The sequence below is a fragment of the Peromyscus maniculatus genome, chromosome 3 (genome assembly GCF_049852395.1).
Source record: "Peromyscus maniculatus bairdii isolate BWxNUB_F1_BW_parent chromosome 3, HU_Pman_BW_mat_3.1, whole genome shotgun sequence".
NCBI classification, from domain to species: domain Eukaryota; kingdom Metazoa; phylum Chordata; class Mammalia; order Rodentia; family Cricetidae; genus Peromyscus; species Peromyscus maniculatus.
In genome coordinates this window covers 3,164,840-3,186,773 of record NC_134854.1, presented here as the reverse complement: position 1 = coordinate 3,186,773, position 21,934 = coordinate 3,164,840, and the positions used below count along the sequence as shown (strand labels likewise).

The following is a 21,934-nucleotide window of genomic DNA, read 5'->3' as shown; positions in this document are numbered from 1 at the left end:
TCACAGGGCTTGAGCAGTCCATTTCTCTGGTTCTGCCTCTTGCTTTATATATAGCCTTTCACTACATGGCTTAATCCAATGTTTCCTTTGTGGACAGCCCATGGTCTTAGAATCTCTGATAACCTAGCACGGCCTTTCTGACACTGCCTTCCTGTACATAGCTACATGGCATTTCAGGTCAACGTTGTTGTAATTCTTAGAGGTCTTTGAGAACCTTTGGTACAAGCCCTTTACTCCTGCCTCTTTCATGCTGGTAAAACCAAGTTCTACCAACAGCTTGATAAGAGCAATTGTAGCAGCCTCTGGTACTGATCCTGGGAACATGTTTCCCTGGGTGGGTTACTTTTAAGCAGTGAATCCCTTAGGCGTCATTTTCAAGTTAGGTGGTTTCTCTTCAAATGCTTCGCATTATTTCAAGATAGACCCGTTAATGAGTGTGAGGTCTTCGGGTCATCTTTTCTGTTTTTTTTTCAACAGAGCAAGATGATTCTTTTCATGGTATTAATCTCCTAAAAAATTATAGCTCTTTTCTCAATACTCATTTTGTTTGCAACTTTAAATTCTTGGCTTCTTTTATCCAACTGAGATTTTTTTTTTTTTCATATCTCCTGGCCCGCTTTTTTCTCTTCTCTCTGTAGAATGGATTAAACACATAAACAGTAGCTATGGCACATGCTGAACATTACTCTGTTTTGAGATTTCAAAGGCAAACAAAATAATCTGTTATATTTGAGTTCAGCTTCACTCAAGTTCTCAGGACATGTGTAGAATGTTCTCAGAGTCTTTACCAGATCTACTAAGAATGGCATCTAGTCAAGTCCACGAATGAGTCCTGTTTATCTTCTGAAATCCCATAATCTGCATTTTTTTTCTCACCATGCTAGTCTTCCAGGCTCGGACTGAAACAGGCTATTAATCTCTGTTTACAACATACTAGGGCTTTATATATATATATATATATATATATATATATATATATATATATATATATATATATATATCAAAGTCTCAAAATTTTCCACATTCCTGTCACAAACAAGTTCCATGAATCAGAGCAACAATGCCCAATTTTATGTATTAATTACTTTAATATTTCTATGACCAAACCCCTGACATGTCCAGCTTAAGGAAGGATACATTTTGGTTTGCAGTTTGATGGTAGAGTCCATCACGGCAGGGAAGGCATGGCAGGAGGAACGAGGCTCCTGAGACACTGGATTTACGGAAGGAGACAGTGACTGAAGCTGCTTTTCAGGCAGTTCTCCATCCTGTCTCCAGCTCTGCCCCACACAACAGTGCCACTCACATGGGGGGGGTCTTTCCATCTCAGTTAGCCCACTCCAGAAACTCCATTACAAACATGTCCAGAGATTTCTCTCCTAGGTGACTCTAGATACTGTAATGTGGACCATCAGTATTATTAATTACCAAGCTACTTGTTTGGCTAGGCTAATATAAAAAACACCCAACATTATAAAAATACCTGGATTCTACATCAAAAATACTTTGCTACTATTTGTCTTAAATGTCATTTATTTGAATCTACTTATTCTACTAATCCATTTAAAAAGAATAGAAAAATTTTTCAATAACTCACATTTTACGGAGCAGAAGGCCATTTCAATTGGGTCGAGGCAAGGCAACTTGAAGCCCAACCTTGAAGGGGTACTTTCTTAGCATGTTCCTTCTCAAAGTTGTTGAGCAGTGAAATGAATGTAATCCATGCAAAGGCTAAGCCAGCCCGATGTGTTGAGAGAGTCCTGATTCATGAAGACTTCTTCATGCAGGTTGCCTCTCAAGATCACAAAGTTTGGTTCTGAGAACCATGGCTAGGGCTCAGCTTCATCAACCTGGTTCTCCTGTGATGTGACTTTCCTGGAGTTGTTCATTGCCATCAAAGCAAATTTCTCTCTCCTCTCTCTCTCTCTCTCTCTCTCTCTCTCTCTCTCTCTCTCTCTCTCTCTCTCTCTCTCCCTCCCTCCCTCCCTTCCTTCTTTCTTTTTCTTTTTTTTTTTTGGTTTTTCAAGACAGGGTTTCTCTGTGTAGCTTTGGTGCCTTTCCTGGATTTCACTCTCTAGACCAGGCTGGCCTTGAACTGACAGAGATCCGCCTGCCTCTGCCTCCTTAGTGCTGGGATTAAAGGCGTGTGCCACCACTGCCGGGCAGCAAATTCTAGTACGAAGAAGGTTAAGTACAAAGAAGGTTATCTTTTAAAAACATTCCTGAGGAAGCTTTAGTTTTACTTACTTGTTTCATTGTTATTTATTTTCATTTATTTACTTATTTATTTTTATAGAAAAAAATTTTATGTAATATATTCTGATCATACTTTTCTCTCTTCCCAGTTCCTCTCAGATCTTTCTTACACACCGAACCCCCTTTCTTTCTCCTTAAAAAACAGAAAGAACCACCCCCCCAAACCAACCCCCTAATCAAAAAAAGTCTCCCAACTAACAGCAACAAAAAACAAGAACCACACATCCACACACAAAGGGAAAAACAAAACAAAACAAAACTAACAAACCTGCTAAAACAGAATCCAAAATATACAAGCAAAAGACCAATAAAATGGGGGAAAAAAGCCGAAACAAAAAAATTTGAGGAAATGAAGTCCACATAAATACTACTGAGTTTGTTTTATGTTGGCCATCTACTGTTGGGCATGGGGTCTACCCTGAAGTATGTTTAATATACCTAGTGAGATTCCACTGAAGAAAACTACATTTTCCTTTTCGAGTACCAATTGGAGATCGCTTCTCAGCTAGGGGCAGAAGCCCATCTCCATTTCCCCTTCTCAGTACCTGGACCCTGTCTGTCTTTAACATGTGTGGGCCCTGTGCATGCTGCAAGTGTCTGTGAATTCATACGTGCACCAGTCTTGTATCTGGAGGACATTGTTTTCTTGAGGTCATCCATCCCTTCTGGCTCCATTTCCTCTTCCTCATAGTTCCCCGACCCTGGAGGGGAGAAATTTTTGACGGAGACATCCCATCTACGAGAGGGTGTTCCAAAGCCTCTAACTTTCTACAGTCCAGTTGTGGGCCTTCCCATCTTCTGCAAGAAGAAGCTTCTCTGATGATGGCTGATCCTCTGTCAGCTGTGTAATTGGTAAAGATCTTTTTGTACTCTGTATCCTGCCACTTTGCCAGAAGGATGATATCCTTTGTCATATAGAAAAGGATGTTTTAGTTTCATTCATGGTACTGTCTTATACATAGAAGAGGTTGGGAACAGGAGACACTATTACTCACAACAGAAACAATTTAAATTTATTGAGCATTTTCTATGTATCAGGTATAAGAGAGGAAAAATAAATATTCTTCTATATTCTTTTTAGGTTCCGTATCTAGAAACTGAATTGACACATGACAGATTAAACGAAGAAAAACAGGTAAGGTGAGCTATTTCTCTGGCCAATTCCAGAGTCTTGATTTTCTAATGTAAATATTTTAGAATTGGATAGCCTTGTCAGGGAAATAGCTAAGTTATTTCATGTTATATGAGTCACCCGATGTATCTGCATATTTGGCAAAAAATGTAATAAATGTGTTAGAAGAACTTTATCAAGAATTTGAGGTACAGCCTGTGAAACCAACTACAAAGTTTTAATTGCAATATAGTCTTGCTTTATGACCTAAGAAAAGTCAAGTTTATATTCAATAAAAGAGAAAAATGACCATGTCATCTTCTGATCAAGGAACAGACTAGAGGTTTACTATACGTTTTCCTAGGCATGAAGATTTCACCAGGAGGAAGGGTAGGGGGAAGTTACTCTCTGGTCAAAAATGCTACCCAGTTTTAGTCAGCCCTCTCAACAGTAGTTCTACCAAATACTCACATTGACAGGGATAAAAGCTAATTAAGTAATTGTTCATACTACCTACATGTTGAAATCACTATCAGAATGGTTAGTTAATATAGTATGGGCTTGGGTTGTGCCATTTTGTGCACATGTCTGAAAGCTGAAAAACTGAGAAAAAATAGTTACCAGTCAGGCTCCCAAGGAAAGGATAAAAATAAGAAACTTTTGCTTAAAAAGAAGTTCCTCCTCTAAAGAATGGGGAAATTGGAAGTAGGAGGAAATGGGCGAAAATAAGTATCTTGATCTGTGATCTTGGGAGAATCTGTCTACTTTGTGATGTCATCTGCTTCTAGGACTTTGGGATTAGCTGTGAAATTCCAACTATGAGGTCACTTACAGTCTTTCCATTGCTAGCCCGTAGGAGATCTGGTGTAGTTTTGGTTGGCCATGGCTTATGTGAATTAAGAGTTTTTAAAATTATGATGGAGAAGCAAATGGTGAATAGGTGCTTCTAAGGTTCTTTCCAGCAAGGTAACAGTACATGCTTTTCTTTTCCTTTTTCTTTCTTTCTTTTTTTTTATACAAACTCAGTATTCACTTGTTGTGTGGGTTAAAGCAATGAAAAGAATTGTCACTCAATGGAGGTTATACTTCTCAAACTTATGATATGCTCCTAGTATATTACTTAGTTATTATAAGTTGCAACTGGTAGCATCAAATTATCCATTTTACAGTCCATTTAACTTAGGAACTCAAGATTTAGAGACACTGTTAATTATAAGGTTTCCTAAAGCTGACTTGGAAAGTTTTTATTTACATCTCATAATTGAAGTATAGTTTTATAAAGACCAATGTAATACTTTTGAACATTTAAGTCCAATTAGTTGATTGAGTTTTTATTTAAACTTATTTTTATATTTAGATGTTATGTTCTACTTGTTCCAATTATTGATACTGTTATAGGACAGAAAAATCATGTGAATACCACAAACGCTTTTGAAGCAAGTGGTTTATCCACATTGAAAAAATGAGTTCTTTAGACAAATTCAATCCATAAAGAATACCAAAGCTGAGGAATGCTCTCAGTTGCTAAAATCACCTCATTGTCATAATGCTAGCAGGGTTATTTGAATTTGTATTTAGTCTGTTCACCAAACACGCAGACAATGAACAAAGAGTGGAACTTGCCAAGGGCAGAAGGCAGATTTATAAAATCAAGTGGAGTATCTTCAGGGCAGGGTGAGGCTTGGAGGATTCCCTCAGGTGTGGTGGTTACCTCTAGAAATGTAGTTATGTTACAATTAGTGGATGTTGAAAGAATGTGAATGTGAGGGCAGAATCAGTTGCCTCTCATACCTTAGCCTAACATGGTTTGAAACACCACAGCAATTATATGTCCATTTGTGATTGGAATATCAGAAGAGCTGAAAAATCCACAGGTTTCCATACTATTATCAGCATGTCAGACTTTAAAAGGACAGATGAGTCAGAGCAAGAAAAGCAGTTTCCTCTTCAGCAAGTGTGCGTGTTCCAGGGACAGCTTTGCTCTAATTGTCCATACTCTACAGGCAGAGCTCTGGGAGGCGGATGTAGTAAAAGCATCGTGCCTTTTGTTGGCTCTAATGTCTCCAAAATGTCTGCTGCCATCTGTGGAGTAAGCCTTTCATCTCAGGCAATGGTAACCCATTCTGCTAGAACCAAAGCAAAAGAAAGAAACCTTATTTTGTTCCTGAAGTTCTGATTTGGGGATCATGATGATTTGAACTGACAGGTAAATAGGAGCAAAGAACATTATTCAATATTTTTTTCACATACACAGGAAACATCATAGGACAAGTAATGAAACCTGTACTATGGTTTACTATTGCTGTCAAGAGACACCATGATCACGGCAATGCTTAGAAAGAAAACATTTGAGAGAGGTTCTCTTACAGTTTCAGAATTCCAGTCCATTATCATCAGGATGGGGAGGACCATGGCTTGCAGGCAGATGTGGTGCTGGAACTGAAAGCCCTACATTTTGACTCAGAGGAAACAGGAATTTGACTTACTGTCACACTGAGGGATGCTTGAGAAAAGAAACCTCAAAGTCAGGCCCCACGGTGACAGAACTTCTTCCAACAAGGTCACACCTCCTAATAGTGCCACTTGTTTTGGGGGCCTTTTTCTTTCAAACCACCACAAAACCGTAGAGCAGTGGTTCTCAGCCTTCCTAAGGCTGTCATCCTTTAATACAGTTCCTTATGTTGTGGTGACCCCCAATCATAAAATTGTTTTTGTTGCTGTTTCATAACTGTAAGTTTGCTAATGTTATGAACCATAATCTAAATATTTCTTTTGGAGATAGAAGTTTGCCAAAGGGATTCAGAATTATTGCGCTAAAGAAATAGCTATGACCAATATCCTAATAGGCTTTTAAAGCAAAGAATAATTATGTGGACTAAGTGAGAACTTCTGGAGGAAGTAATGAGTGAGGACATGACCTGGAGACATCTGTAGAAGCCAGTTGACAGTATGGGGTGTGCAGTAAGTTTGTCAGCACTGACATTTTCACAGCCACTCATTGTCCAGTAATGAGATGTGTTCTTAGTACAAGGAGGCTATCCTCTATACAATGGGTATTTTGCTCTGGGATGGATCAGAAAGCTCTTCTCTCCTATATATTTGATTAATCCTTATTAACTTAAAATGCCATATCACTGTGTTTTATGGTGGTGTATTACTAATTTCTTCACAGTCATTATCCTAAGAGCTTTATATACATCCTTATAATATCATAAGGGACCTATGCATATAGTTCTTTGTAATCCACATTTTGTAGTTAAAAATGAAAGGGGAAAAATCTCTAAAATGAGGCAAAGTTATATGTCTAGGCAAGCTGACTTTGAGACTGAGTCAGACTGTATGCCTGTTGGTCCTGTATAGAAAATTCAGTTGTTTAGTGCATTATGGATATTATAGACATTAGTTAAGGAAAACTCAGATAGGTAAGCATTATTTTCTGGTTGCTGAAGAGATTAAACTGAAGACAATAAATAACAATTAATTAGAGATTGGTCTTTTTTTAACAAAAAGATTTATTTATTAATTAATTATGTATACAGTGGTCTGCTTCCATGTATCCCTGCAGGCCAGAGGAGGACACCAGATCTCATTACAGATGGTTGTGAGCCACCATGTGTTCCTAGGGTTGAACTCAGGAAGTCTGGAAGAGCAGCCAGTGCTCTTCAGCTCTCAGCCATCTCTCCAGCCCAAGAGTGGCCTCTCTAAAGATTCAAATTTAAATGTTTCAGGTTCAAAAGATTTCTCATATCAAGCTAGTTCATACAATCTGATATACGTCTATCAAGGTGATTTATATCACTGTACTTGGTACATAAACAAATCAAGATGTAACTACGACATTGTTGTACATAAGTTGTGGTTTCCAGCCTTAGTTCCTGGTTCTTTTTTTTCCCCTCTGGTACAAGAACTAATTTTTCTAGATTTTGCTTTTGAATGGGTCATACACTCTCTCTCATAGCGAGATGTAGGACTCCTTTTTCCAAAGGTGTTGTTCCATACCGAGTATGGTGGGAGGGGTTCCTAAAAGAGACCAAGGGGTGTGGCAGGCCTTGACACCAGTTTACAGGTATTAGCTCTTTCCTATCTTGTCTTGTCTTATTTTATACAGTTATCAATGCTTCCTTCTGTCATGCCTATGCAATAAAGTCACTGTGGAAACCTGAAAGCACAGAATTTGGGTGTTCTCAGATTACAGCTCACGTGAGGATTCCTGGATGGAGTTTCACCTGGGGAAGGGTGCAACTTTGGCCTGCTTCTCTCACATTTGACCCGATGCATCTTTCCACTCTTGTCCTTTGCAGAATCTATGATGACAGTCTGCTAAACCTGTTTCCTAGAGTTTTGTGTTTATGGAAATTAATGAAATCCAAAGAGAGGACCATGGGAAACTTAGTGTATAGCCAGTTGATAAAAATCATCACTTTGCGATGGCCTCCTGATGTGGGGAAGAGGAATTCCATAAGGAGCTGTCAGCCCATGAGCTATATCTCTATGAAGATAGTGTCAGACTGGATTTGAGGATACTTAATTGGTGTCTTTTGTAAAATTCATTATTTATAGATAAAGAGAAACCTCCACACTTTTTAAGCTCACAGGAATCTTCTGTGCTGGATACATGAGAAGAGAGAGCAACAGATACATATATATTTTTCCTGACACAGGATAACATAAAGAGTGCCCATGTGATTACACCCTTATTATTTTCCCTGCCCTTCGGGTACCTCCCACTCTACCCCATTCCACCCTAGCTTATCCTTACTCTACTTCAATCGACTTCAGTTATTATTTCTTTTACACATGTCCATTACAGCTATGAAACTGAATTTGTGCTGGGTGGATGACTGATAGTTGTGACTTTCAAATTTGAAAACAGTGCTAGGTGTAGGACTAACCATCACTTTCTTAGATCACCATGTATGTAATGAGTCTTCATTGTGCCTTCATAATATTTAAGCTGCGCTCTTACTGGCCTTCTAGTTAGATTCATCCAGAAGTGTTCTCAGGTTCAGGGGCTGATTGAACAACACTCCTGTGGAAGAAGTTACTTCACTGTCCTATTGTCTATCAACATGAGACAAATGATATTCATTGAGGGTAAAACAACAGCAAATTTGTTAGCAATCTCTTGTTGACAAGATTAAGGGACAATTTAATTAATGCAGAACTTTCTTCATTTTTTAATCTCTGGTTCTGACCTTAGACCATTTTATTGCTGTTACACTTCAGTTTGTCAACGGTCAGAATGACAACACAGTCTTGCTTTTGAAACAACCTTTAAAGACCAGAATTCCTATCTTATTTTTATTTAACAAGACTAGAGGCAATCAATATATAATAGTTTGTTAATTTTAATAGTTAGAGGACATCACTGTAAAATTTGATTTAGCAGAGTTCTAAAACTTACATTGAATTACTACCTGTGGAAAAAAGTGACTTTTCCATTCTTTCATACTGTTCTCTACAGGAAAAATACAAATAAAGTGGGAAGAAAGACCAAGTTGCAAGCAGGGATGGTTGTACACAAATAATCACACATATTTGGGAGGCTGAGGCAGAAGGATTATGAGTTCCAGGCTATCCAGGGAAACTTAGTACATGATCCAATCAATAAGTCAACAAACAAACGAATTACTGAAGATATAACTCATTTCAGTGTTTGCCTAGCATATGCAAGGTCTTAGGTTCAGTTAGAAATACCACTCTCACATTTATACACACACACACATGTAAGAATCACAAAAATGAAAAAGAAATCAAATTCTGCGACATGTTTTCAAAATTTGGCAGATCATGACAGAGTGGTTTTTCACAACCAATACATACAAATTTATATACCTGCAACTGGTATTTTTCTAAAGTATTCATAGATATAACATCTTATATACCTGGGAATAAAATAAGAAAAATAGTGGCATTCAGTTCTTTTTGGGATCAGAAATGATTTTTGAAGATTAAGTGCTGACTGTTACAGAATTTGTTATCAAACAGAGAAAAACATCTTATTGCTTTAAATAATTTAAATAAAGTCTTCCATCTTTTAAAATTGATTTAAACTCCATACATAAAATTGGACTTGGTAAAACTCTCATTATGGCTACAGTGAATTCCATATTTGTCTTTTTTTCAGTTCTGGATGATTGAACTTGCTGTAAAACATTCCTGAAACGTGACACAAGACGAACAATCTTCAATAGAAAGCAGCCACCCTACTGTCGTCTCTCAGGGTGACCACATGTAACTCTCTTCCTCATTGTTTGCATCAAATACTGGACAAACCTAAGTGTGCAACAAGAAATAAGTGTTTACACAGTAACTGCTCTCTCCAATGGGAGGGTTGAGGTTTAAGCACCTCTATTGGGGGAGCTTTGTTGAGTCTGGGGGAACATTCCAGTCAGTGTTAATAATCTTCCTTCTGATTCCATGCTCCTTGACTGTGGTGGATTATAGGGCGGCACCAATTTTGCCAAATGAGACTTTCCTTTGGATCTGGAATGTCCCAACTGAAGCTTGTATTGGAGCATTTAATCACTCAATAGATTTGAGCCTCTTCCCTTTAATCGGAAGTCCCCGAAAAACTGCCACAGGGCAGCCTGTTACACTGTTTTATGTTGATCGACTTGGCCTCTACCCTCACATAGACACAAAAATGGTAGAACATCATGGAGGAATACCTCAGCTGGGGAATTTGCAAGATCATCTGGCCAAAGCTAGGACTGACATTGAGCATTACATCCCAACAGACAGTTTAGGCTTAGCTGTCATTGACTGGGAAGAATGGAGGCCCACCTGGTTGAGAAACTGGAGACCCAAGGATATCTACAGGAATAAGTCTATTGACTTGGTCCAGACAAATAATGCAGGAATTAGTATCTCAGATGCCACCAAGAGAGCCAAAGAGGAATTTGAAGAGGCAGGAAAAAGGTTCATGGAAGAGACTTTAAAACTGGGGAAATCGGTTCGACCAAAAAACTTATGGGGTTATTATCTGTTTCCTGATTGTTATAACAATAAGTTTCAAAACCCAAATTATGATGGGAAATGCCCTGATGTGGAAAAGCAAAGAAATGATGATCTTAACTGGATGTGGAGAGAAAGCACTGGCCTTTATCCATCTGTCTATTTGAAGAGAGACTTGAAGTCGAATCGACAAGCAACACTCTATGTCCGCTTCCGAGTTGTGGAATCTATCAGAGTGTCCAAAGTTCGGAATGAAAAGGATCCTGTCCCGATTTTTGTCTATATTCGTGTTGTTTTTACTGATAACACTACTGAATACCTTCTGGAGGTAAACAAATGGTGCACAGCATCTCTGACCTAGCATTCACAAATAATGCTTACTGGAAATTAGTGCTGTTTTTAAAGGACATGTAATTCAGCTGCATATGTCACATAGGAATATACACAGGGCTAATTCTATGTTCTCCAAAAGAGTTACAATTACTACATTTTTAATGCTTATTGTAATCATCCGACCTGTTAGCAGCCACGGTGAATCATAAAATAGACACAATATTTTAACTATTTTATTTTTATTTTATGGATATTTTCAGCAGAAATAATTACAACAATACCCTCTTTTTAAATAGTAAAGGAATGCCACAGTAAAAAGATTTAAAGAGTATAGAAATGTTTAAAGTGTTATTGTTGGTTCAGCATGCGTAGTTTGTTGGTGTGTTGTCCCATGTAAATGCTTCTATGTTTCCCTCCTTGCTAATTCTTTCTGTTACCTTTGCCAGGAGGACCTTGTGAATACAATTGGTGAAATTGTTGCTCTGGGTCCCGCTGGGATTATAGTATGGGATGCTATGAGTTTAGCACAACGTGCGGTAAGTTGAATTGGTAGGAAATAGAAAATCGTTCTATCCTCAATGTTTTTGAAGACTTGGTGTTAAGGAAATTAGTCCTATGCCTGGCAAGCAGTAGATGCTCAGCATTGGCTGAAACATGTTGTGTTACATCTTTTATTATGAAGTAGAAAATGTTGTACTTGTCTCCCAGTAAGGAATGAGACATTCAGTGAATTCACTGAAGTTCTCTAGACTCCGTGGTTTGTAAATAACAAAACTAGGACTACCGTTTCAGTTTCTGACATGATGTTCTGTGTCAGACAACAGGTATCTATGATTTATTTATTTCCACATATCAAGTATTTATTCCCATTTCCCCAATACTATTGAATAAAAGTGTGTGTGTGTGTGTATGTATATCTGAATGTAAACATTGTTAACATGTAGCTGCATATGCCATGGATATTAACATTTAGACGGAATAGCAAAATGCTTCATTTAAAACTATTAAGAATAGATGTATTTCACAGTCCTCTGACCCTCTCTGCCCATTTTGTGTGACTTTATTATTTTTAGTTTGATCAATAGAAAGTGACTAACAGAAAATGCAGTCAGGTACAGGTATATGTATTGCTGCAAAATCTTTGAGTCACAGAAAACTGTCTTAAAATTATAATCTTCCAAGGTATATTCCAAGTTCTTGTGGTTGTTCTTCCAAAATTCTAAATGCCTTTCTCAAGGATATTAATTTGGTCATGAGTCCATTTATGATTTCTATGTACTACCTTCTTAAAATTAAAAGAATTGAGAGCTCCACCTTTCCTCTGAGGAGGAATCAATCAGGCATTCACAGTGAGTAGGTTGGGAGGGTCACTCTTCAGTGTCACATTTGTTTTTATTGTCATTTTAATTTTAGCTGTCCATTGTTTTACCAATCCCCCTAAAGATCTGCCATATGATTCACTCTGGGACAGACTTCAATGTCACTATTTTCCATTTTAGGTATGGCCTTGACATTGTTCCCTATAGACCCTTTTCTGTAGATTTCCACTTCTTCCCCCAAGTCACAGTCTTTTTAGTGTTATTATTACCCCTCTTTTATTTTGTGTCACTTGTTTTTATTTTATTTTATTTTACAATACTATTCAGTTCTACATAACAGCCACAGATTCCCTTGTTCTCCCCCTTCCTGCCCCCCTCCCCTTCCCCCATTCCCACCACCTCCAGATCAAGGCCACCCCCGAGGACTGAGATCGACCTGATAGACTCAGTCCAGGCAGGTCCAGTCCGCTCCTCCCATATTGAGCCAAGCGTCCCTGTGTAAGTCCCAGGTTTCAAACAGCTAGCTCATGCAACGAGCCCAGGGCCTGGTACCACTGCCTAGATGCTTCCCAAACAGATCAAGCCAATCAACTGTCTCACCTATTCAGAGGGCCTGATCCAGTTGGGGGCCCCTCAGCCTTTGGTTCATAGTTCATGTGTTTCCATTCATTTGGCTATTTGTCCCTATGCTTTATCCAACCTTGGTTTCAACAATTCTCGCTCATATAAACCCTCCTCTTTCTGGCTAATTAGACTCACAGTGCTGCACCCGGGACCTAGCCGTAGATGTCTGCATCCAGATTTCTCAGTCCTTGGATGGGGTTTCTGGCACAACTATTAGGGTGTTTGGCCATCCCATCACCAGAGTAGGTCAGTCCTGGCTGTCTCTCGACCATTGCCAGCAGTCTATTGTGGGGGCATCTTTGTGGATTTCTGTGGGCCTCTTTAGCACTTTGTTTCTTCCTTTTCTCATGTGGTCTTCATTTACCATGGTCTCCTATTCCTTGGCTCAGCCGTTAAAGGCTAGGGTCACAACCAAAAATATTTTGTGTCACTTGTGATTAGTATTGTTATGGATCACCTGTTCTATTTCCTCAGGTTCACTGACAAAATGGTAAATGCAAGTATAGTGGTGTGTGTGTGTGTGTGTGTGTGTGTGTGTGTGTGTGTGTGTGTGTGTGTGTGTGTGTGCGCGTGCGCGCGCATGCATAGAAACAGAGGCAAGATCTCATCTTCCTTAATTGTTCTCTACCTTATCTGGAATTCAGCAGTTTAGCTATACTGTCTGGCCAGCCATCCCTAAGGATTCTCTTGTCTCCACCTCCCCATTGAGGGGCTTTAAACACAAATGACACTGTGCCTGCCTTTTTGAAGAAGGTTTGGGGATCAAATTCAGATAATTGTGTTTGCACAGAAAGCATTTTACAGACTAAGCCATTTCCCACGTCAGCTCCTATCCCATTGTCCTGATATTTTTTTTTCACTTGCTATAACTTTCCATAAAAAGTGTCAAGTAAGCCATTTCCTATCACTTCACTTTATCCACCCAGCAGTGTGAAGAAGCCAGCTCTATCAGTTCTGCATTATGAAACTTGATTTTTTTTAATATTCAGGAATTTGTGAGCCAGTTGTAAAACACAGTCATTATTAAAACTAAAGACTAGAAAGACAATAAGATAAATTTTGTTAAAATCCCAAATAACTAATGCTCAAAATATGCCAGCTGTTTCATTTCGTGTGCATCTTAATGCCTCAGCTTGTGTATATCTGTAGTATCTGCATGGGGGGAACACTTCACATGATCATACTATACAATAGTGTGCTCAGCTCCCAACTCTGTGTTTATTTTTATTGATTGGTAATTGAAGTTGGCCATTGTAGGTATAATTATACAGTATCTCTTAGATTGCCAGTTCAAATCTTTCTGTAGTGTACAAATAAAATGACTATCAAATCATCCTCATTTCTCTAGTCTGAATTTTGTCTAACCCTTGTCTCTGTCTTCATCTGACTGGTTGTTGATTGAGGGTCCTTTCTTTCCTTCCTTCCTTCCTTCCTTCCTTCCTTCCTTCCTTCCTTCCTTCCTTCCTTCCTTCCTTCCTTCCTTCCTTCCTTCCTTTTAAACGTGTGCATTCTTTTTTATTATTTATTATTTATTTTTCATTTTATATACCAACCACTGTTCTCCCTCCCTCTCCTTATCCTGCTCTCCCCCCACCCTGGTCTTCCCATTCCACCCCCATCCACTCTTCACAGGAGGTAAGGCATCCCTTGGGTATTCAACACAGTCTGGCATACCAAGTTGGGGCAGGATCAAGCCCCTCCCCACCGCATCAAGGCTGAGTAAGGCATCACACCATAGGGAATGGGCTCTAAAAAGGCAGTTCATGTACTTCAGATGAGTCCTGGTCCCCTTGCCAGGGGACCCACAAACAGATCAAGTCATACAAGTGTCACCCTCATTCAGAGGGCCTAGTGCATTCCCATGTAGACTTCCCAGCTGTCAGTACAGAGTCCATGAGCTCCCACTAGCTTGGACCAGCTGTTTATGTGGTTATTCCTATTATGATCCTGATCCCCCTTGCTCCTATAATCCCTTCTCCCTCTCTTCAACTGAACTCCAGGATATTGGCCAAGTGCTTGCCTGTGGGTCTTTGAATCTTCTTTTATCTGTCACTGGATGTAGGTTCTATGATGACAATTAGGGTAGTCACTAATCTAAGTACAGGGAAAGGTTAGTTCAAGCACCTTCCGCACCATTGCTATGAGTCTTAGTTGGGGACATCCTTGTGGGTTCCTGGGGATTTCCCTAGCACCATATTTCTCCCTAACCTCATAATGGCTCCCTCTGTCAAGATATCTCTCATTGCTCTCACTCTCTGTTCCTCCTCCAACTCAGCCATCTTGAACTCTTATATTCCCACCCCCATCCCCTGTCCTCTACTTCCTCCTCCCAGTTTACCCAGGAGATCTTAACGCTTTCCCCTTCCTGGGGTGATCCATACCTGTCCCTCTTAGGGTCCTCCTCTTTACCTAGCTTCTCTAGCATTGTGGGTTGTAGCCTGGCTATCCTTCACTTTGTGTCTAATATTCATTGATGACTGAGTACATATCATGTTTGTCATCACTTCTACCTTCTAGAAGTTTGGGGCTTTTTAAGGTCCTATCTCACCACCCCAAACTGAGGTATCAGTTTCCCTGGGGTCCATAGCACCCTTTGGTGAGAGAGGTCTGGTTGTAGTTGATACTCTGGAGGTCTCCAAAAATTGTACCTTCCGAAGAGTTGAGCCTTTAACTGGGCAACTCTCTGTGAAGCGATACCTTTCTCCCTGGGTATGCTCCAAACCCCGCTTCCTATCAGTCCCCCAAGTACCTGTTTGTGGCAACAGGTATCAAAGACTGTTGGGATCCAGCCCCTTGATAGCCTTTTCCCAGGGTCCGTGGAAGAATCTACAATCAGCTGATAATCTAATCTTTGATGATAATAAATAAATCTACGCACACAAAACTCTTTAGTTCATTCACTTTATTCTTCTGAGTCAGTTCTCTCCCTACACAGCTTCTTTTCTGCTCTCATACTTAGCTCCTTTCTTGCCTGATTTCTCTCTACATTTATCCTTAAGTTCTATCTTAATTCTCCCATCTAGTTCTTTCCCATCTACTTCTTTTCCATCTAGTTCTTCCTCATCTTGTTCTTCCTCATACAGGTCTTCCTCATCTTGTTCTTCCCCATCTTCCATTTCATTCTTGTAGTTCTCTTTCTCTTCTTTCCTTCCTCTCTTCCCAGTCCAGTTTAAATATACATACAGTCAGCAGTTCTCTGGCTCCATTGCTTTCTGCTTGGATGGGGCAAGTCTGCTTGGTAGCTAGGCAATCTGTATCACAGCTTGATGTACCTGGTATGTAAAAGCCCTTTAGTTCTAGTTCTGAGTTAATTTTTAAAGAGAGTTCTAGAGCTGGAGATGGCCCTTGGAAGAGATGAGAGTTAAGCTTAATTAGCACATCCACCTGGCGTTCTCTAACTGATAGTCTGGATGTTATCTGTGGTCTGTACTTAGAAAGTCTAGGAAGTATCTCAGATAAAATACTTACATCTGGAGATGGGCCTGGCTGGATGTTGCTAATGATGATAATTATAGAAAGGTCTGAAGTTAGGGGTCTGGCTGTGTGACTGCTGTTAGCACAGTAGGGAGATGTTATCCAAATACTTTAATTGTATAGGAGAAATTGTGCCCAATGAATGATCAAACACACTGTTGTAGGAATGGGAAAGTGACAATAGCACATGAGAAATTCATTGCAGGAAATGACTAATATTCAAAAACCAATATCACCAAGACTCCTTAACACTTGGCTTTATCCTCTGGAAGAGTTCTCAACTCTTTTAGGTAATAGCTTTGGCCATAGTCAGCTGAATTCCTACTTCATATTTCTGCAGTTTGTAGCAAGGTCATATATCTTTTCTTCTGCTATAGAATTAGTAGTAGTGACTCATTGATTTTATTTAGTTATTTATTTATATTATAATTACAATATAATTGTATCTCTGTCTTCCCTGTCCTTCCTCCAAATGCTCCCAAATACCCCTCCCTACTCTTCTTCAAATTAATGACCTCTTCTCCATTAATTGTTATTACATACTTATATGTATATAGATATATATCCCTAAATATAATCCACTTAGGCCATATAATGTTACTTGTATGGATGTTTTCAGACTCCCATGTAGCATATGCTGGTTAGCTATTAATTTCTATGTAGCTGAGTATAACCTTGAACTCTTAATCCTTTGGATTCTCTTGGGATTACTAGAGTGTGCCACCATACTCTACTGTACAGATACAATTTTTCTTACACTTTTGTCTCACAGACTCTGCCTATGTTATCTATGAACAAAGTTGGAAATGTTTATATACTTACAAGATCTTGTTTTATTATATTGAGCCCTCTTAAACAACTCAAGATTGTCTTCCCTTGTCAACCAAAATTTTCCAATCATATCTACAGTCTCCTTTATTGTAAACTTACATAGTCTCAGGCTCTGGGGACTGGAGGGCAGATACTTTTGCCAGGCAATTCCTGGCACAATAAGGAATTTCAACACAAGGAAAATATCAAGTGTAGATTCAAGTCAGAGCTTCGAAGATTTCCTGCATTTTTGCCAATGTGCTACCACAGTCAATCCATTCAGTAGAACTGTTGATCATGAGAGAACAAGACTGTCTTCAATATGTTTTAAAGGCCAACATCCAAGTTTTAGAACACAATACTGTTAAGATGGATCATTTCTGCTCCTTATCATTCTTGTCTACAGTTTGTCTAAGGACTGTCATTATACACATGTTCGACTATGTATCATTTGAGCCATCAGTTTTGGAACTATATTTAGTGATGTTTAAACTTATCTGACAAATGGAATTCTTGTTACATTTTTTTTCTGTGATTTCTTGAGTGTTAATGGAAGAAATGGTAGGTCCCATATATATCTTATCATTCATATTATCTTCACAATAAGCCCATGAGGTAAGGCTCCAAAATCATCCCTAGTTTAAAATTGATGAAACAGAAACATAACCAAGATACTTAATTTTTATGATGTGATATTAAACTAAGATTTAGAAAGCTTGAGACATATTAAACTAAGATTTAGAAAGCTTGCAATATCTTAGATTGGCAGACATGGTAATTAATGAAAGTGGTACTCCTATCGGGCAAGATAGCTTCAAAGCCCATCATCTAACAGCTATAATACCCCATTCTATTGATTAATTCATGAAGTATTGGGGAAGATGAAGACTAGGATAGTTAAGTCCCATCTAAACAATTCTTCAATGACCTGATAAACTTACAGATTATAAAATTAGTTGGAATAACCTTGCTTGTTAAAGTGAAACAGAGTTATTTCTTACCACTTGTTTGGTTTGGTGCTTCTTTCTTCTTTAAGAGTTACTATAGTCATCTGTTCATGCGTGAAGTTGTGCCTTGTCATGTTGACTGCCTTATTATTTTACAGCCAGGTTGCCCAATCCTACATAATTACCTCAAGACAACCCTGAATCCATATATAATCAACGTTACCCTAGCAGCCAAAATGTGCAGCCAAACACTTTGTGAGGGAAAAGGTGCGTGTTCAAGGAAAAATGAAAGTTCAGATGTATATCTTCACTTGAACCCAAGTCATTTAAGTATTGAATTAACGAACAATTCAAAGTATGAAATCCGTGGCAACCCCACAATTGGAGACCTGGAGTATTTTTACAAACATTTTCAATGCAGCTGCTTTACCAACATGAACTGTAAGGAAAACTCTGAAATAGAAGACATAGAAGATGTTAATGTGTGCACAGGTGACAATGTTTGTATAAAGGCCGAAGTAGTTGACCTAGCATCCTACCTCCTACCTGGCAAAAGCCTTCTCTTTCTGATAGCACTCATGCACATACTGCTTCATCTGCCAGAAGATATTTTTCTTTTTCTGGGGAAGATGCTCATTGGTGCTCCTTAGTTCTCTCTACCCACAGCATTTGTTGTACTTTTTAAAAGTGGGCCTCAGTCATTTGAAAATGTAAGATGGGATTCTATTTTGAAAAAGTAATTCTATTTTAATAATCAAGATTCTATTTTTGAGTTTCAAAGGCAAAGTATCTATTCTTCTACCAAAGACTGATTACAAGCAAGGCTCTGCTGCATTTGAATTTAAATTCTTTGAGAATGAAGACTGAATAAAATAAAATTACTATAAATTAATGTTGTCTTAGTAGTCTGTCATTGCTTAAAAAATGATCAAGCAAGTAATAAGATGAAAACTTCTGCTGTTTAAAATGGAATGCCTCAAGTGTGCTAGTCTGTCCATTTATACAACTATGGTTTTTAGCTACTTCATGTTGAAAAGTTTTTATAACTGTTTTGTGGAAAGCTCAACTTTAAAACTGATAATTCTGTTTTGGTATATAATTTAGTATATTTTCAGAATTTACTTTTATAAAGTACTCTAATTTCCTTCTCATTCCTGATTGTCAAGTTTAATTTGCATACCTGAGGTGACTTATTTCACCAATCATTCACCCACCTTATAGAGTATTTATGGAGTGTTATCACTCAGAACTGCTGGGATGATATTAGTGAATTAACTTCCAAATGTTGTTTTCCAGTTAATGAGAAGTGTTGCCTTGCCAACTGCAGTTCTGCAGTTCGCATTCATCTGATAGCAGAAGTGATAGCGGAAATGGCGTCTCATGTCTTATCAATTTCTTTCTTAAATAGTAATTCAGTGTTTTGTATTCAGTCTTACTGAATCTAAATGAAGTAGTGTATTTTTTCTATCAGTGAGCTTGCTATGTATTTGAAGATGAAAGAAATGCATGTTGACAAGACAACAGAGTGCATTTTCCATGTTGTGACAAATTTAAGGTGCTCTGATGTGCGAAGAAGAATTTGGTGTTGTCTAAGGTTCCTGAAGGAGATTATGTCAAATTGCTTTAGGAGGTTAGTAGTTACTGTACAAAAGAGAAAGAACTTCAGAAAGAGGAGGCATGAAATACACTGTCAAGTGTTGTGAAAAGCAATGACTAAATGACTAACTTTCGTGACCCACACTGTGAATTTGGGACTTTACATGGCAGATACTCCTACTTCTTTAAGTGTGCTCCATTTCCTTGACTCACACATAACGACATGACATACTATTTTTACTCCACACTGCTCTCCTAATATAAGCACCACAACGTCAGGGGTATGATCTCCTTATTACAACTACATCTATGTTGTGACAAACAGTACCTGAGACTTCAGATTAGCCCACTGAATAGTGACTGAATAAAAACTATTAGGGACTTAATGCAAGATTTTGAATTTGAGATCAGTTATGACCAATTTACTCGACTTGAAGCTGTAGCTTCCACTGCTATCATGATTCTATTTTCAATCTTAACGATGTCTTTATCAGTTAGTTATTGAAAAGAAAGAATTTGACAATGACTGGAATGGTCAGGATATATGGACTGGTTTACCGGAATGTGAAGTAAGATGGAGTTGCAAAAGCAATACAAATGATCCAAATTATTAGGTTCTTAATCTTTTTCAACACTGGAAATAGATTCTCTCATGAAATACATCCCATCCACAGTTCCTCTCCTTCCCTCTCCTCCTAGCTCTCCCCTACCTCCTCTCTCCTTCAGATCCACACCCCCTTCTGTTTATTTTCCATAAAAGAGCAGGCCCCCAAGAGACAACAGCCAAACAGGACAAAAGAAGTTACAATAAGACAAGGTCAAAGCCTTCACATAGAGGCTTGACAAGACAACTCAATAGGAAGAAAAGAGTTGCAAGAGCAGGCAAAAGAGTCAGAGATACACCCCACCCGCTCCCACTTACAGGAGTCCCAAGCTAGGAGTCCTAACAAATATTAAAACATTTACTTAAAATATTAATTTTAAAGGAATCACAAACCTAAACTTTTATGCATGAAAAACAACCAGTCAGTTCTATTTTAAATCTTTGGGGTGCATACCCACTCATCAATAGTTTTTTTTTTATATCAGGAGATTGAAGGTAGAAGTGGGCATAAGGAATGAATCATCACCTTTGGTCATCAACCAATCCTAGGAAGAAAGGCAGGTCAGCTAATGATAATTGGGCTGCTTTGTTCTTGTTCCCTGACCTTAAAGAGTTCCTCATTTAACGATGTACCTTTCTAAAACTTTAGGTTGTCTTTTTGAGTTTTTCCCCTCAAAGCTACTTAACAAAAACATCTTAGTCTAACTTTATTTTCAAAGCTATGATGCACTCTGAAACCTGTGAACACATCTCCCAACATTAGCATTAAAAGATTTTAAGCTAGCTGGGCTACTTAACCTAAGCCACAGTCTATATGACTCCTCAATAGAAACTCACATGGTCTAGCTGTGTGACACTTCCTTATTTATATTTCTAATAATCAAAACTCTATTTAAAATAACATTATTATTATCCTTAGACAAAACACCTTAGGAAGAAATCATCTTCATAATAATCCACAGGTAAAAATGCCCAGTAGAACAAGATGTATCCATGGGATAAGTACACTACATTACAGGAAGTGGGGATCTCCCACACGCACTCACACCATGCCAGATACCAGAGAATGATAGCAATAGCAAATATGTAAAGGCACAGCAGAAGCAAAAGACATTCTGGAGTCTGTGTTTGTGGGGCCTTGCCTAACTGAGATTCACCTTTCAGGGATTTTCCTCCTGGTGGGCTGACACCCGGAACTTCAATTTCCACTTGCTGCTCCTGTGACATGGCCATCAGCAGGCATGGACTCCCTCTTGTGGAGTGGGCCTCAAAGTAAAATCAGACATTGGTGAGCTACTCTCAAGTTATGTGCCACCATTGTCCCAGCACATTTTGCAGGCAGACAAATTGTATCATTACACACACACACACACACACACACACACACACACAAGGATTAGTTTCTGTTGAAACAAGTTTAATGAAAAGGAAGAAGGAAGGAAGCTCAAGCATAGACTGGAGCAGCCCCAATAGTAGAGACAGCAGAGCAAGACTCCCATGCACTGAAGTAACCCCAGTTAGAACCACCTTTCCAACTCATCCACCTGGAGAACCAGCTGTGGTTCTACCAGGTCCACTGTGATTGGCTCAGGAAGACAACCTGGTCGATGCCAAGTTTGAGATCTGGGATCACAATCACTTTGGCATCATCACAAACTTCCAATTAAGATGCTTCTGTGGGTTTGAAGGTGGAATGGGGGCTGTTGGGGATAGGAACAGAGGTATCAGGTAAGGGTAGTAGGGATGGAGCAGAGAGTACTGGGAAAGATGGCTGGTAGAGTTGGGCCTTTAGATGACTGTATGGAAACATTGCAGTAGATACTTTGTGGAATCTGTGAGGTTGACCCTAGTGAGGATTCTTAGTAATGGAGCTTATGGAGCCTGAGCCAGCCATCTTCTGTAA

General features: G+C 38.8%; 1 protein-coding gene across 2 annotated transcripts; it reads left to right on the top strand.

The window, feature by feature from the left end:
- Nucleotides 1-4,161: 4,161 nt before the first annotated feature.
- Nucleotides 4,162-18,721, top strand: LOC102920866 (hyaluronidase PH-20-like). 2 transcript variants are annotated; one of them, XM_006988406.4, is made up of 4 exons: nt 4,162-4,333; nt 9,495-10,652; nt 11,104-11,193; nt 17,990-18,721. In XM_006988406.4, the coding sequence occupies exons 2-4, from the start codon at nt 9,693-9,695 to the stop codon at nt 18,479-18,481; spliced, it is 1,542 nt and encodes a 513-aa protein (XP_006988468.1). In that variant the 5' UTR covers nt 4,162-4,333; nt 9,495-9,692; the 3' UTR covers nt 18,482-18,721. The 2 variants fall into 2 exon arrangements, with proteins under 2 accessions (XP_006988468.1, XP_076422251.1); XM_076566136.1 differs by lacking the exon at nt 4,162-4,333 and adding an exon at nt 8,374-8,461.
- Nucleotides 18,722-21,934: the final 3,213 nt, after the last annotated feature.

What these genes read in the sequence shown, in the direction of transcription:
- LOC102920866 (XM_006988406.4), top strand. Translation starts at nt 9,693, where the DNA reads ATGGGAGGGTTGAGGTTTAAGCACCTCTATTGGGGGAGCTTTGTTGAG. An exon ending in CTACTGAATACCTTCTGGAG is followed by an intron (nt 10,653 to 11,103) that starts GTAAACAAATGG and finishes TACCTTTGCCAG; the next exon opens with GAGGACCTTGTGAATACAAT. An exon ending in TGAGTTTAGCACAACGTGCG is followed by an intron (nt 11,194 to 17,989) that starts GTAAGTTGAATT and finishes ATTATTTTACAG; the next exon opens with CCAGGTTGCCCAATCCTACA.